The sequence below is a fragment of the Terrapene carolina genome, unplaced genomic scaffold (assembly GCF_002925995.2).
Source record: "Terrapene carolina triunguis isolate 2854851 unplaced genomic scaffold, T_m_triunguis-2.0 Scaffold93, whole genome shotgun sequence".
In the NCBI taxonomy this organism is placed as follows: Eukaryota; Metazoa; Chordata; order Testudines; family Emydidae; genus Terrapene; species Terrapene triunguis.
This window is the reverse complement of record NW_020664444.1, coordinates 7,748,644-7,765,067: the sequence shown is the minus strand read 5'-3', so window position 1 is coordinate 7,765,067 and position 16,424 is coordinate 7,748,644. Positions and strand designations below refer to the sequence as shown.

Sequence of the window (16,424 nt, the reverse complement as noted above, 5' to 3'; positions counted from 1 at the left end):
CCCCCCCCCCCCCCCCCCCCCCCCCCCCCCGCACTCTAGGGAGAACTGGAGGGCTCTGGGGACTCTTGGCAACCTTTCACTTCGAAGTCACCGGTTCAGATCCAGCACAGGCCCGTCGTTCCTGGGAGTTACAAAACGGCTTCCTGCTGTGGGTGGCCCTGCGTGTAACGGGTGGGTGGGTGTTGGTCCATTTCCTAACGGACTGGCAGCCGCAGCCCAAACACCATTGACACCCTTAAGAGTCTGAGCAGAGAGGCCAAGCACGGCCGTGGACACCAAGTTCACCTCTCGGACCGGCTGGTCCGTATCAGGGTTGATGCCTGGAGGTAGAACTGTATAGGCGATGCTTGTGCTGGAGTCAGGCTGGTACAGCAGCGCTGTCCATCCAGTGCCTCTGGCCAGCACGGTACCCACAGCAACACCTTTTCAAAGCCAGTATCTGGTAGTTTCTGCCCCTCAGAGACTTCCTGTGTGGTGAGTGAGGAGTCCCCCGCAGTGCCAGCTCCGCTCCCCACCCCTCCATCCCAGCTGCATGGGAGCCTCAGGCCTCTATTCTTAGGAGCTAGTGGGGGCTGGCTGGATTCTGTCCTGGGAGCCAGTGATTCCTGGGTAGTGTCAGTGTGGCAGCTTGACAGCTTTGTGTAAACCTCTCTGGGGCCATTTCCTCCTCCTTCCTTCCTTCCAGCCCCTTCCCCACCCCCCCTTGCTAACTGGCCCGGTTGGCTGGGCTGGAGGCAGCATGTTCCTCTGATGCAACCCAGATCTGAACAGCCAAGAAAACAAAACCCAGGCGTAGGACTAACAGGCTCAGCTTGGGAGCTGGGCTCTCTGACGCTGAATTACAGGGGAAAGGGAAGCGACCTGCAAACCCCAGCATGGGGAATAAATGCTCTAGGTGAAGCACCGCTATTGACCTGTGTTGTGCAGGTCAAACTAGATGATCACGATGGTCCCTTCTGACTTTAAAATCTATGATGAAGTCATAGTGCAGGTATCCGACCGGGAAGCACTGCAAAAACAGCCCCAGTTGAGGCTTACTTGTTAAGGGCCGTCTTGGGGCAGAGGCGGGGAGCAAGGAGGATCTTTCTGTAAAATTCTTTGACTAAATCTGGGGTGAGCCCAGATTGGCTGAGGGAGATGCCCCTGTCTAACCGTTGAGCCCATGGCAGAGGGCTGTATTCCCTGCCTTTTGTCCATTGGGATTGGCCCGAATTCTCAACGCCGAATGTTTGGAAAGTTCAGCTCCCAAGCTGAACAACGGGGCTCAGGCCTAGCTCTCGTTTGGCCTGGGTTTCGCCTCCCTGGCTTGTTGCATTCTGGCCCAATTGATTGCCATTAGCAGATGGTTTAGTTTGAATTAATATTTTAATCCACTTGCCTGAAAGGCGCATGTCCTGCATCACCTCTTATTGAGGCTCTTGTCCAGTCACTGAAGCTAAGCCGGGTCAGGCTGAGTCAGCGTCTGGATGGGAGACCTCTGGGGAATACCAAGGGGTTGCAGGAAGTGAAGTATTCTTCCTTCTGAGTCAGCCTGCACCAGTGTCCCAGCATGTTGTTTTGAGGGTGCTGGGCTGCTGGAGACATCTTTCAAATGCATATAAAACCAACGCCCCATTCACTTGTGACCAATTGTTTTGAAGAATGGGGTGTGTTTGGAAACAGTTGAAAAGTAATGGGGGTAATAACATTTTTCTGACTTAGTTCATCGCACAGTTTCCGTTAGATACAGCATTCTTCACTTCCTGCCCTGTAGTGGGTGCTATTCCACCCCAGAGATGGCCGCTTGTGTATCCCTACCTGTGTGTTGTATGGTTTGTTTAACGTTTGTAAAGTGCTTTGAGATTCTTGGGTGAAAGGTGCTAGAAGACTGCTAAATACTATTTATAGTCCCACCGTGCAGTGAAAGCTGCAAAGGACAACTCGGGGGACCACCAAAAATAGTTCACCTAAGATCAGCTGGCCTCTGCTTGGCCAAACAAACCTATCCTGGGAACCTCAGCGTTGCTGTTGAGTGGCCTTTAACACAAGGGGTTGTATAAATCCCATTACAGAACAAGGTATTGTCAAGCTGCCGTTTGGCACTCGTGGGTTTCTTGTTAATCCCCAAGTGCGAACTGTGTTCAGAGAAAACAAACTACATGCCTAAGTCTGTGCTGGTCTCTGCTTCCTTCCAGTGTGTTTTCTATCCCCTCCAGAAACCCTCCTCTTGTATGGGAGAGTCAGGTGTCATTTATTTTAAAGCTTGTTGCAGTGAGGGGATTAAAACGTCAGAGCTGGTTTTAACTCTGAGGCCTTGTCTACACACAAACTTGCGCAAGCCTAGTTAAACTGGTACAGATTCCTGTGTGGCCATTTATTTGCTTTTAAGAGTGGCTTGGTTTGGTTTGGCTTAAATATAGACCTAAGGGCTTGCAATCACCCAGAGTTCTTGTAATTCCTGCTCCTCAGTTTGGTTTAAGTCTGTGTGGGGAGACCGATTTCAGGGTTTGAATGCCTTTGATTCAGTTTAGCTAATACGGAATTGATTTAAAATTATATTGAAATAGGGCACTCAGAAACCAAAACCAGTGTTCCAACTCACAGATTTCACAGGCATGAATTATAGCTGACGCAGTCATCATGCTTCCACTTACTGTGTAGACAAGTCCTAACTGATTTAAGCTAAATCAACATAAGCTTGGTTTAAACAGATCTTGGCTTCCACGCAGCATCTTGTGCCAATTTAACTAAACCGGTTTTAAAATCATACCATAAGTTAAACCAGCACAAGCCCCTGTGTGAGCCTTCTGAGAGATTCCGCCATGAAACCTTTCTTTTCGGCCGAGGGTGAAGGGCTTTTGAAACCTCTTCCAGTTGGAACATGAGGGCCCTTGTACGGGGGAGGCAGTTTATTTGTTTTATAGGGTGTTCCATGTTGGCTAATTAAAATTTCTCCAAGCAATTGCAGTTAAATGTGGTATTCTTCACTTCCTGTCCTAAACTGTTGCGTTGTGGTTACTCCTGGAGGAATTCTGTGCCAAAAAATTAAAAATTCTGCGCACAATATTTTAAAATTCTGCAAATTTTATTTGTCAAAATAACACTACATAATCACGCCAGTTTCAATTATTTTGGTAATTTATTTCAAAATACCTGTCAGCAACAATACAGACACATACAAAAATTCCCCCAGGAGTGGAGAGTTAAAGAAATCCCTACAACAACCCAGTTCCTGCTTCTCTACCCCCTTCCCCCCCCAGAGCCCAGCTGGGGGGCCAGACACTCACCCCCCCCCTTTCCCCTAGGGCCCCCCTTGCCCAGATATCTGCCCCACCTCTGCCTCTCCAGAGCCCAGCTGTAAGGTTGCCAACTTTCTAATTGCACAAAACTTGCCCCACCCCGGCCCCTTTTCCGAGGCCCCATCCGCACTCACTCCCCCCCCCCCTTGCTTGCTCTCCCCCACTCTCACTCACTTTCACTGGGCTGGGGCAGGGAGTTGGGGTGCGGGAGGGGGTGAGGGCTCTGGCCAGGGGTGTGGGCTCTGGGGTGGGGCCAGAAATTAGGGTTTCAGGGTGCAGGAGCAGGCTCCGGGTTGGGGCAGGGGGGTGGGGTGCAGGCTCCGGGAGGGGTCTCAGGGCTGGGGCAGGGGTGCAGGAGGGGGTTCTGACCTGAGGCAGGGGGTTGGGGTGCGTGAGGGTGTTTGGGGTGCAGGCTCCAGCTGGGCAGGTGCTTCATGCAGGCAGCTCCCGGTCAGCAGGGCTAAGGTAGGGTCCCAGGCTACGTGCGGCTCCTGGAACCTGCTGGTATGTCCAGCGGCCCAGTCAGTGGTGCTGACCAGAGCTGCCAGGGTCCCTTCTCAACCAGGTGTTTCGGTCGAAATCCGGATGCCTGGTAACCCTACCCAGCTACGGGGGGCCCCTTGCCCAGATACCTGCCCCCCACCACCGCCCCGCCCCTCCCCCCCCCCCCCCCCCCCCCCCCCCCCTTAGAGCCCAGGGATCCAGAGGGAGAAACAGCCCTATGCTCGGTCCCAGACTTGCACAGAGTTTCCTGCGCGCCGCCCTCTCCTTCTCTCCGGGCATGCGGGGAAGGGCAACTGCCAGGAACTCTCTAGCTCTCTCCCTCTTCCCCCGGCAGTGTCCTCCTAGTGGTGGTCAGTGGCACTGCATCCCATTTCTGTGGGGGGAAAGGAAATTCTGTGCAAAAAACATTAATTTCTGCAAACTTATGCATTGCACAGTGGTGCAGAATTCCCCCAGGGGGAGTTGTGATCTACTAAGCAGCTGCGGCGTTCCACCTCAGTGGTGACTGCATTTCAGTGGTGAGCAGAGAGCACCTTCCCAGGAGGGTTGAACTTTGGAGCCTACAAGTTCACTCAGTCCTACTTCTTGTTCAGCCAGTCACTCAGACAAACAAGTTGGTTTACGTTTGCAGGAGATAATGCTGCCCACTTCTTGTTTACAATGTCACCTGAAAGGGAGAACAGGCGTTCTCATGGGATTGTTGTAGCCAGTGTAGCAAGATATTTACGTGCCAGATGCGCTAAAGATTCATATGTCCCTTCATGCTTCAACCGCCATTGTAGAGGACATGCGTCCATGCTAATGAGGGGTTCTACTCGATAACGATCCAAAGCAAAGCGGATGGATGCATGTTCATTTTCATCATCTGAGTCAGATGCCACCAGCAGAAGGTTGATTTTCTTTTTGGTGGTTCTGGTTCTGTAGTTTCCACATCGGAGTGTTGCTCTTTTAAGACTTCTGAAAGCATGCTCCACACCTTGTTCCTCTCAGATTTTGGAAGGCATTTCAGATTCTTAAACCTTGGGTTGAGTGCTGTAGCTATCTTTAGAAACCTCACATTGGTACCTTCTTTGCGTTTTGTCAAATCCGCAGTGAAAGTGTTGTTCTTAAAATGAACAACATGTGCTGGGTCATCATCCGAGACGGCTATAACATGAAATATATGCAGAATGCAGGTAAAACAGAGCAGGAGACATACAATTCTCCCCCCAAGTGCTTCAGTCATAAATTTAATTAACGCATTATTCCTTTAACGAGTGTCATCAGCATGGAAACATGTCCTCTGGAATGGTGGTCGAAACATGAAGGGGCATACGAATGTTTAGCATATCTGGCACATAAATATCTTTCAATGCCAGCTACAAAATTGCCATGTGAACGTCTGTTCTCACTTTCTGGAAACATTGTAAATAAGAAGAGGGCACCATTATCTCCTGTAAATGTAAACAAACTTGTTTGTTTTAGCGATTGGCTGAACAAGAAGTAGGACTGAGTGTACTTGTAGGCTCTAACGTTTTACTTGTTTTGTTTTTGAGTGCAGTTATGTAACCAAAAAAAAAAAATCTATATTTATAAGTTGCACTTTCACGATAAAGAGATTTCACCTGTACTGTAGTGCATTGAAAAAGAAATAGTATTTTATCCTTTTTTACAGTGCAAATATTTGTAATCAAAATCATATACAGTAAGCACTGTACACTTCGTATTCTGTGTTGTAATTGAAATCGATATATTTGAAAATGTAGAAAAACATCCAAAAATATTTAATAGATTTCAACTGGTATTCTGTTGTTTAACAGTGTGATTAATTGTGATTAATTTTTTTGAGTTAATTGCGTGAGTTAACTGCGATTGATCGACAGCCCTATTGCAAATCCATTTAATTTCTGCCGGTGAAAGCCACGTATTGGACTGCAGAGCTGCTGGGCACTGTGAAATGTTCCTCTGGGTATTGAAGTGTCCTGGTAGGGTGCAAGGTGAATCGACATTGTCAATGTCTCTGGTAGTGTCTGGCAGATGAACACTACTGTAGCTTTTTCTGAGCAGTCAGGCTGAGATCTCCCTAGAGCTAAGCTCCCCATTCCACAGTTCAGATCCAAGTGTCCTTTCTTCCAAGCGGGCTGCTGCTAATTTACCTGGCTGATTGCTTTCAGTCGCCTCTGCTGCTACCCAAAGGCATTTGTATTTGGCTGACAGCTCTTCGCCTACCTGCTCCCAATCCTGGTTCTTCGTAATTGGTTCTGTGGTTAGATCTAATGCAGTCCAGTTGCCACATAAGTGGATGTGATGCCCTGAACTCACAGTCAGGCCATCCCTGGGGAATGCCTGGCAAGGGAGAGAAATGGACTAGGACCGCAAGGGGTGGTTTTGCTAAGTAAGCCTTTCGCCTGCCAGCCTTTGTTCCTCTCTTCCCTGCTGTGTTGATTGAAGTGAAGAACCAGATCTAGGTGATTGCTGTGCAACCAGGAGCTTCTGTCTGCACCAATGTCTCTGTCAAATGTCAGGCCGAGAGATTCCAAGGCCAGAGGGGACCATTGTGATCATCTAGTCCAGGGGTGGGCAAACTATGGCCCGTGGGCTGGATCCGGCCCCTCAGGGCTTTGGATCCGGCCCGCGGCGCTGCCGGCACCATGTCCCTGCGGCCCCTGGGCCGGGGGACAGAGGGCTCCATGCGTTGCCCTTGCCTTCAGGCACCGCTCCCGGCAGCTCCCATTGGCTGGGAATGGGGAATTGCGGCCAATGGGAGCTTCGGGGGAGGTACCTGGAGGCGCTTTCTGGAGCGGCATGGGACCGGGGACAGGGCAGGTGTGCAAGGAGCCTGCCTTGGCCCCAGTGTGCACCGCTGCCACCCCGGAGCCCGAACCCCTCCTGCACCCCCCCAACTCCCTGCCCTAAGCCCCCTGCCTTCACCCTGCACCCCAACCCCCTGCCCTGAGCTCCCTGCTGCGCCCTGAGCCCCCTGCCGCACCCCTCCAGCACCCCACCCCCCTGCCCTGAGCCCCCCCACACCCTGAACCCCTCCTGCACCCCAACTCCCTGCCCTGAGCCCCCTCATACATCCCACACCCCTCCTCTGCCCCAATCCCTTGCCCTGAGCCCCTTCCTGCACCCCGCACTCCCTCCCACACTCCAACCCCCTGCCCTGGCCCTGCATACAATTTCCCCACCCAGATGTGGCCCTCGGCCCAAAAAGTTTGCCCACCTCTGATCTAGCCTGATCTCCTGTACGGCACAGGCCAGAGAAGGTCCCCAATATAATTCCTAGAGCGGAGCTTTTTAGAAAAACATCTAATCTGGATTTAAACATTATCGGTGATGGAGACTCCACCACGACCCTTGGTAAGTTGTTTCGATGATTAACTAGCCTCACTGTTAAAGATGTACAGCTTGTTTCCGGCCTGAATTTGTCTAGCTTCAACTTCCAGTGATTGGCTCGTGTTACAGGTGAGATGAGAATGAAGGCATGGCAGGTGGTTGGGTTAAAAAAAAAAAAATCACCCTTTTCAAATCCTTTTTTTTATGGAAGAAACAGGGAGAGACTGTTGCAGGGCTACAGTATGGAGGCACTTACAAACTCATGTACGCCTAGCTCAGCAGTTACTGCTCTCTGTATAGAGAAGGTCTGAAAAGAACCAGTGTCACACCCCCTAATGTGGCTGAATGGGCTGATGCTACAGCTGCTGTTCTGGGAGAGGAGAGTTGTTTGATGTGGGGTACGATTCTTGCCAAATATCCACATTCTGCTGTGATAAAAGAGGAAGATTTTCCTTCTCTGTCTTGTTACTGTCCATCTATCTTGGGTGCTTCACGTGGCCCCGTTACTCCAGTGTCTGAGCACCTCACAACCTTCAGTGTATTTACTCACCCAACACCGCTATGAGTCAGGGCAGTGCTGATATCCTCATTTCACAGGTGGGCAGCTGATGCACAGAATAAGTGACTTGCTCGAGATCACACAGGAATTCTGTGGCAGAGCAAGGAATCAAACCTGGGTGTCTCAAGAGCCACGCTAGTGTCTGACCACTGGATAATCCTTCCTCTCTGCTACTAATGCACACTTCCAATGGGTGGAGGATGGAATTTAAAACTCTAGCTTCCATTCTGCCACTTTATTCTTCCTGTCCGAGCTGGGAGAAATTCAAAAAGTGAAATTGAGCGGCCCACTTTCCACCTTTGCCTGCAGTATTGGACTGCTACAGCACAATGTTTGGGTTGCAGAGACTTTTCCCTATTGGTAACATGCTCTGTGTGGTCACAGTGCTGGTCCGGAGGCAAGAGATGTAGAACAAATCAGAATCTCTGCCCCAAAGAGCATGCAGGTGGAAGAAGGAAACAGAATGGGGGATGGGGGAGGACATGCAGTTCATAGGCTGGCTGCGGCCTAGAATAAGAACAGGTGGATCATCCGGAGATATCTCTGGGGGAGGCTGCCTGGCAGACAGAACCACCTCCCAGTTATTACTAAGTGGAAGGAGTGGCAAGAAGGAGAATTACGAGAGTCGAGGGCGTGGGAGGAGATTGGGAAAGAAGTGTAGGCTGGGGGTGTGGCTGTGCAGAGTTCTGGAAGTGAGGGTGCACGTTTAGTACCTGCTGTGGAAGGAGAGTGAGCGCTGCAGCAACAGGACCTAAGAAGCCAGGAGACATGTTCGGAAGGAGAGGTGGTCTTGGTGCCAGAGCTTTGAAGGGGCTGCAGGAAGGGGGTGCAGGAATCCAGGTATGGCCCAGGCTTCTGCTGAAGGGAGGGATGGGTTGTGAAGGAAGGAGCGCCGGGATTTGGTCAAAGCTTGGCGGGGGGGGGGGGGGGGAGAGAAGAAAAATTCTAGCACTTTGGTCGAGGTTTCCAAAGCACTTTCCAGAGCTGGGTACATGCCCCACTTCATGAATAGGGAAAGTGACGCGCAGAGGAGAATGATTTAGGAAAGGTCTCGTCCTGGGGAGAGGGTGTCGTCTTATTGGCACGGCACTAGTGCCCCATTGTGCCAGGTGCTGTACGAACAAATGCAGAAGAAAACAATGGTCCTTTTCCCTACTGCTGCAGTGCACTGCCTCTGTAAGGGGCGGTGGTCCTTGTAAGCTGGAGTCACAGGTAAAATCATCAGCTGTGACTAGGAAAGTGGGGAGGAAATTCAGGAGCTGTGTCTCGGACGATTAATTTAAGGCTGCACCTCAGTAGGAGAGGTCGGGAAGGCAGCGGGATGCTGCAGAGGAATGTTTTAAATTCAGCCCTGAAACCAAACTCTGCATTTTTTTTTTTTTTTTTACACTTTTTTTTTTTTTTTAAAAAAAAAACAAAACACCCAACCTCTTAAAGGGACTGTCACCTTATTTTTAGACAGTCATGAGATCTTGTTTTCCCTGTTGTTACAAGCAACGCCTGATATTTAACGTGCTACTGAAGGAGATTGGAGAAGAGATTTTTATCTTTTTCAGTTCATAAGCAATTAAGAGGCGTCTTCATTTTGTTTCCAGTTTGCAAACTTTATGGACTTCATGCCTTTGGCAGCTGTAGGTGCACAGACAATTTTTCCTGTCGTTTGTGTGGATTTTTCCAGAGGGGAATTTTTTTTTTTTTAAGTGTTGCAAAACCACAGAAACTGACAGGAATGGCCGATGGGAGTGTTAGGTCTGAAACAATTTAGTCTAGATTTCACGTTGATGTCACTTGAAAAGGGTTTGAACTGATTCTTATATATATTTTGGGCCTCAGCTCCCCTCTGAAGGCCAGGAACTGTTAGTGCACGTCAGCAGGGTCCCCACGGACAGTTAGTACGCGCCAGCAGGCTAGTGCGGGGTAGATTTACACCCCATCTTGCTGCGAAGTAAATATTTGTGTAAACAAGATCACGTTTTCTGTATGGTGACAATGCCCTGGCACGTTGCTCGCTGTGGTTCCGATGTCCACCATCTTCGTGTCCAGTAAGTAACTCGTGGTCTGGGAGTAGCATATTCAGCTGGTAGGAGAGAAAGTGGCAGAAGGATGATTTGGGGAGAATGTGTTTTGCAGCCTGACCCTTTTGGCCATTCACTAGTGGGTGACTGGCCTTGTATGCTGGGGTTGCCTATGATATAAGAGGCCTGGACACTGATCCAGGAGGACCTTTCCAGTCCTATGGTCCTAAAGGCAGTGGAACAAGGACTTCCCTTTGGCAGCGTTTAGTTCCGCCATTAAAGAAGAAAATTCTGGGAGGGGAGCTGAGATTTTCTTCTGCCGATTTCTGTGATGATGCAGGTAGTTTTTCCAGTTATTCTTTCTCCTCCTTTTGCTGTTATCAGCTAAATGAGCAGCTTCCCGGTGTGAAATGACTAGGAGTGGCCTAGTCTGTGCCAGGTTGCTGGATGTTGGAACTGACTGTGGAGAAGAGCGAGTTTGGGAACACTGTTCAGTATAGGACCCGGCCACACCGGTAAAGCTGCTGATGTTCTCTTCAGTAGAGCTGAAGAGATGGGCTTCCTTGACGAGTGTCTTGCATAAGAACTATGTCAGGAGAGGGACTTTATGTAGATTTCCTCTTTGTCCCGTTGATTAGCCGACTCAGGACCAAGGATTGTGAATCGCAAAGCTGTTTCTGCCCTGGGCCTCCAGACAGCTGGGTTGAGGACGTAAAACTTTAACGGACGTGTCCAGTGTTCCTGACATCGTGAGGACATGCTGGGTCCCACCCAGAATTCTCTAGTAACCAGGGACTTGCCATATTGGAGGGACTGGGTCTGTCTCCTTAAGACTCCAGCTGACTGGTTCTCTTCTGTTCCTTCGTAGGCAAAGCCCATCTACGGTGGTTGGCTGCTGCTGGCACCAGAAGGGACGGACTTTGACAACCCTGTGCACCGTTCCCGGGTAAGGAAAGCAAAATCTTTCTCCTTCTACTCTAGCTGTTGTGGCAGATGAAGCGTGGGAGGGGGTGGAGGAGGGTGCATGGACTGGAAGTGCAGGGAGGCGTTCTGGGAGGTTTGTTGCTCCTTCATCGTCCCAAGCTCATCTCTCCCACATGTTCAGCAGTAATCCAGTCCCACTGCATGTGCCCCGGTTTGCTATGAGACGCGTTGGCTGACGCTTGGCGTCCCAGGAAATCAGGCAGAAGGGCAGCGCCCCCTGTGCATGCTGTAGATGGTAACGGAATAGTCTCCTGTAGGTGGGAGAGATCCAGCAGTGAATGGGTTAAGAGATACCTCCCCATCGGAAAGGTAAAGGCAGTTCTGCTGGTGGCCAGCAGAATGTGCGCAGCGGATGCTGGCTTTCCGTCCTCCTAGCTGCAGAGTTGTACCGAGAGCTCTAGGTACGGTCCTGAGATTGCTTCTCTAGGTAGGCGGTTGCTGTAGTTGCCAGTACGATGCTAGGGTCTCGTGCCTGAGAAGGGAAGTGCTGGGAGTGGGATGGTGTCCAAGGCCATGTTTGTAATGTGAGCCATAATGATAAATTATTACTGAGTTGGGCTCAAGCCACAGAATCTGGATCCCAAGTTTGAAACCTCCCCCCCCGCAGCTTTGAGGGAGTTGGAGGGTTGCTGGGAACCCATCTCTAATGATCACATATCCCTTATTCAGTACTGTAAATCGTACAGGGCAGCGCAGTGCCAAGCAAGTAACTGGCACCAAGGGGCTTACAGTCTACAGGCAAATGGCAGTGCAGAGCCATTAGACCGCCTAGGCTGCCTGCAAACGCGTGGGGTCTTGGCAGGTGTTTGATGGATTACGTGGCTCATGCCTGTGTCTGCCTCACCAGCCTAGAGCAGTCTAGTGATGCCATTCAGAGGGTGGCAGGGGCAGGCTAATTGTGGTTGGTTAGGCACCCCACACGACTGTAAGAAAGAACCATCTTTGTGTTAACGAGACACAGCCCAAGTGAGATTCTCCAGCTCCCAGCTGTGTGAAGGCTGGGGATCTGGGGCGGGGACAGCCCCATGCCTCATCCCTGCTGGAGCACAGGAGGTGTGAGTCTATAATTCACCCGGGAGGGTGGGGTGAGGCTGCCTGAGATCCGCATGCTGAGAATAAGGGTGGGGTGGGGGAATCTTCCAGTTTCTATGGAGCTTCTCTGGGCGCTAGGCACACTGGATTTTCCCCTAATGCTGCAGGCATAGGACATGCTTGAATAAATGCAGGGGAGGGGGCTGAAAGTCAGGTAGGCTGGGATAATGCACCCTAGACAGAGCGGAGGCTGGTGGTGGGTTTCCAGGGGGGAAGAGGAGCTCTGCTGGGGGAGAGAATTTGCACCAGGCTCTTGCTTCTCAGCCCAGTGACGGGATGTTCCAGCCTCTGCACTCCCCCTCTCTCTGTACGTCCGCCTGGCACCAGCATGTGCTCCTCTAATCTATGCCACCTCGCCTTGGAGCAAATCCTTCTGAGCCACTTCCTGTGTTATCTGAGATGCAGCTGACATAACTCAGGATCTGGCTGCAAATAACCCAGCACTTCTTTGGATGCCCATGTAAGGAAGTCAGACAGTAAATCAGCTTTAGAAAACTCAGACTGGTGTGAGCGAGGGCCTCCCGTGGAGCTCTGGCAGGGTCACCCGAGGGGGAACCATGCTTTCTAGAGCCGCCGCTATCCACCCCCCCCATTAATGATACAGTGCCATCCCTGACCATGCCGAAAGGTAATGCATGCCAAGGTGTGCTGGGCGGTGTTTGCAGGGCAAACGGCTCCCATGGCCTGGTGCGTATGCCACACGTTGAGTGCATGCCTGAGTGTGTGTCTGTTATAACATGGCCAGGTTTGGGCAGGCTGCCGCTCGAGCAGGGTTGGTTTCAGGGGAACCCGGCTCCAGGTGGCCAGCTAGATTGCCTTTGAAAACCAGGGCGGTGCTAGAGTCGTCCAAGTGCTCGGCTGGAGTACAGCGTTCCCTGGCATGCATGTTTCCCAAGGGGTCACCTTCCACTCCCTGGGAACCCCATGCCGGTTGTGGTTCTGCAGCCCACCCACCACCGCGCTGGGTCCCTTCTGCTGCTGCTTCGTATACAGCCGGCAGCAGAGCATTCTGGGGATGATGTGGACGCTGGGTTGTGTCATGTGGCTGAGCTCTCCTTTGGCGGAAGGATCCAGCTCCTTTCTCCCCATGGCCAGGCCTAGGAGAGGAAGCTGACTCGATCCACAGCAGCGCTCTGGCCAGCGTGAGAGGGAAAGGAGCTCTGTTTACCAACCGGGGTGTCTTCTCTTCCAGAAATGGCAGCGCCGGTTCTTCATCCTCTACGAACATGGCCTGCTGCGCTACGCCCTGGACGAGATGGTAAGTGGCGCCTCCTGGAGGTGGACATTCCCCTGCTCCCTGTGTATTTCCCTGGTGTGCTGGCTGCCTCCTCAGTGCTGCTATGGGCCTAGCCGCTGAGATGGAGGGCTGGAGACGGGCCACAGCCTGCCCTGTGGCGGCTGTGCAAAGCCCGTGGCGGCTGGCGCATTGAGGACTGCGATGGCCAGGAGCGGCGTTGGATGCGGCTGGCATGAGGCCGGGCTTTGCCAGAAGATTGTGGAGCTTGGCAAGCAGCCCTGTGCCACGCAGCCCGGGGGCCTGAGGAGCAGAGTGGCTGTGCTGGGCTTTGGTGGGGGTCTCTAGCGGCCTGTTCCCTGGGGCTCTGTGCTGGGGGACCCTGCCCCAGTGTGGATGGGGCTGGCCTTGGCGGAAACGGGGCAGGGCCTGAAGCGCCGAGTCTAGCTTGGTCGGGGTGCGTCACAGGTGGTGTCTGGGCTGGCCCTAGAGAAGCCATTGCTACTGACCCACAGGTCCCTTACTGGGTAGGAGGAGGGGCTGGCTCAAATGGGAGCTCTGTGTGTGGAGGGGAAGTGTGGGAGGAGGCGGGGTGTGTACCTCAGGCTCTCAAGAGGCAGTGGGAAATGGATGGCGTGCCCAGCCCCCTCCATGATCCCAAGTGCCTGCTCTCCGGCTGGAGGGAGGGGAATGGGAGCACCCCAGGAGGCCTGGACTGAGGCAGTGTGGCCCTGTTCCAGGGATCCTTCCTGTTCCTAGAGTCTCTTGGTTTCCTTGCTGGGTGTTTTTGGTTGTTGAAGGATTGTGGCTGCGTAGGCTCAGACCCTTCTGTAACAGTGCCCAGAAAAAGTAGGTCAGCTGGGATGTTTGCCTGCTTCTCTCTCCTTCTCGGGGACCTGGATTCCTGTGATCTGGGCGGCAGGGCTCCGTTCTATGCGAAAACCCTTTCCCCTCTCCTGTGCGAGTGGAGCTGCAGATCTGGGTCGTTTGGCCGGCTCCAGCGTGATTGGCTGGGGCTGCAGCTTTTATCCTCCAGAGTTCAACAAGCCCGTGGGTTGTATGTTTCCCTGTGCTGGGCTTGGCGCTTTCCTGTTCCAAGGGGGAGGTGTGCTGCGGTGTGTTTGTGCATGTGATGGGCTGCGCAAAGACATGCGTGTTGGGGCGGTGTGTGCAAGTACATGCATGTCGTGGGGCAGGGGCTGGATCTGGGGGAGTGTATGAGAGGCTCAGTCACACTGTAGGTGTCTGGGGCGGAGGGCACCTTTTAGCTTCCCAGCTCTCCCCTACCCCGGGGCAGAGTGGGCTGAGTGACGTGCTGTTACACAATGGCTGGTACCCAGAGGGAGCCAGAGGTGGTGGATCCGTGCTCTGAGCCTGACTGTGCCCCACTTGCTGTCTGCAAACTGGGCTCTCCCCTGAGCCTGAATTGCTGTTCAGTGGCAGCTCCCAGCCGGTGCAATAGCTCACAACCCTGCCTTTCTGGGGAACGGTCCTTGCATTCCACACTCCCTGCAGACACTTCACCTCCACCCCATGGGGCGCTTCCCTGCCAACCCCCCTCATTCCATGTAGGGACATCCCGGGGGCAATTATTTGCAAGAATTTGGGCCTGCATGTGAAAACAAAGGACACAATTTCCAAAGTGTCTCTCTCTCTCTTTCTTTTCTCTTCTGGGGGTTGATCCAAGTCCCCTAAATAATTTACACTGCTCAGGCAGGAGCAGCAGAGCCTTACAATACATTTGTAGTATCTCAGCAACCTGGCTCCTCGCTGGGGTAATATGTCAGGGGGGATACAAAAGGAAGGCTGTGCTCTGCTGGCTTATAGAGAAGAGACCCAAATCCTAGGAAGACCCAGGGCCAAGGAGGGAGGATTAGTGGGATGCTGGGAAACTCTCTGCTTGCTTAGTGGCTCCGCTGGCCTATTCAGAAGGCCTTTTAAAAGCTGTATCAAAGCTGGTTTATTTTCATAGGCCCTGTATAGTTGTGATCCCAGTGGTCAATGGGCTGGCGATGCTGGGTCGCAGCATGACCCAGTGGCTATGGCACAAGGTGTGTAGTCTCTGAATTTCTTGGTGTTGCTGGTGTCTCGAGAGCTTGTGTAGGGCTGAGGGTGGCACGTGCTGGTTTCCTGGGAGCAAGATGCAGCTCCACGCTCTCTGGGATGCTTAGGACGAGTCCACGTAACCGAGGCTTTGTCGTTATTCGGGCTTCAACCCCCAGTGTTAGCTGTGCTGGTGCAAACACTGTTTACACGGTAACTTGCACCAGTGCAGCCTACTCCAATTTGTACCAGTGCATGTCCTGGTTTACACGGTGCAGCGCATGTTCGCTCTGTTGCAGCTAGCTTAAGTCCCGAGTAGCTGAGGCCTGAACGAGGCTCCTGATCTGTGTGGAAGGGACTGGCCACTCTTGCCTCCCCCGTGAGGTTTAACGTGCTTGGCCTGAGATGACTGGGGTTCCCATCACATTGCTGAGTTAGTGGCTCTAGCCAAAGAGGAACGCTGCTTAGTCATGGGAGTTGGTTGCAACCTCAGGCTGCACAAGCAGCCCTCTTTGCCAAGAGCGTGGGAAACTGAGGCACAGAGGGGTGGCGTGACCTGCTCAGAGGTCACCCAGCCAGTCAGGAACAGAACTGCTGACTCCCAGCTCTGTGCCCTGTCCTGGCCCATGCTGCCAGGAGGATGGTAGGCCTGAACTCCTCCATTCAGGTGCCGAAGGGAATTGGGTGTGCAATTGCTGGCCGGAAGTGCAAATGGCCCAGGACGCTCTGTGCTGCAGGGGAACGGTGCTTGATAAAATATGAAGGGCAAAGAGGTCAAACAACAATTCCCCAGCCACCTCTTGGGCTGGCAGGGCTTAAAGGGAAAAGACGGAAAAACAAACAAGTAGAAAGCGAGGGAAATGCACGTGAATGTGTGTAATAGAAGTCTGGGTCTATGCGTAAGCTGGATCCCTCTGCGCAGACCCAAGACAGCTTCCCACATGTAAGTGTCTTATCGGTTCTTTGGCAGGCTGGCTTTACTGCTCTCTGCCAGCCCTAAAACCTCCCTCCCTCTTGCAGGAGCAGAGTATATGGCAGAGGAAGGGGTAGAGGCGAAGGTGCCCACTCGGCGTGAACTCCTGGTCCTGCTCTTATCCTATCACAGAGTTCCTTAAAACTAACCAATGGTGCCTAATGGAATCTGTCCCAAACTCTGACTTTCAGCCGTGTGTGTAATGTCTCTTCTCTTAGGGGTGGGGTGATCTCCAGGTTTGTGGGAGATTCCTTTAGCTTTCAGATTGCTCTGGTAACGTGTCCCGAGAACTAGGGTCAGCCTTGGCTGTGGACAGACCGCTGGACCAGGACTCCTGGGCTCTATTTCCAGTTCTGCCACTGGCCTGTTGGGTGACCTTGGACAAGTCACGTCACTGCTCTGTGCCTCAGTTTCCCCATCTGTAAAA

General features: G+C 52.4%; 1 protein-coding gene across 3 annotated transcripts in view; it reads left to right on the top strand.

Moving 5' to 3' along the window:
- Positions 1 to 16,424, top strand: part of MPRIP (myosin phosphatase Rho interacting protein) — a 167,462-nt gene that overhangs the window by 12,139 nt on the left and 138,899 nt on the right. For all 3 annotated transcript variants that reach the window (XM_026650579.2, XM_026650578.2, XM_026650580.2), the window contains exons 2-3: positions 10,540 to 10,617; positions 12,940 to 13,005. In XM_026650579.2, coding sequence (XP_026506364.1) covers positions 10,540 to 10,617; positions 12,940 to 13,005 — 144 coding nt within the window. The remainder of the gene's footprint in view (positions 1 to 10,539; positions 10,618 to 12,939; positions 13,006 to 16,424) is intronic.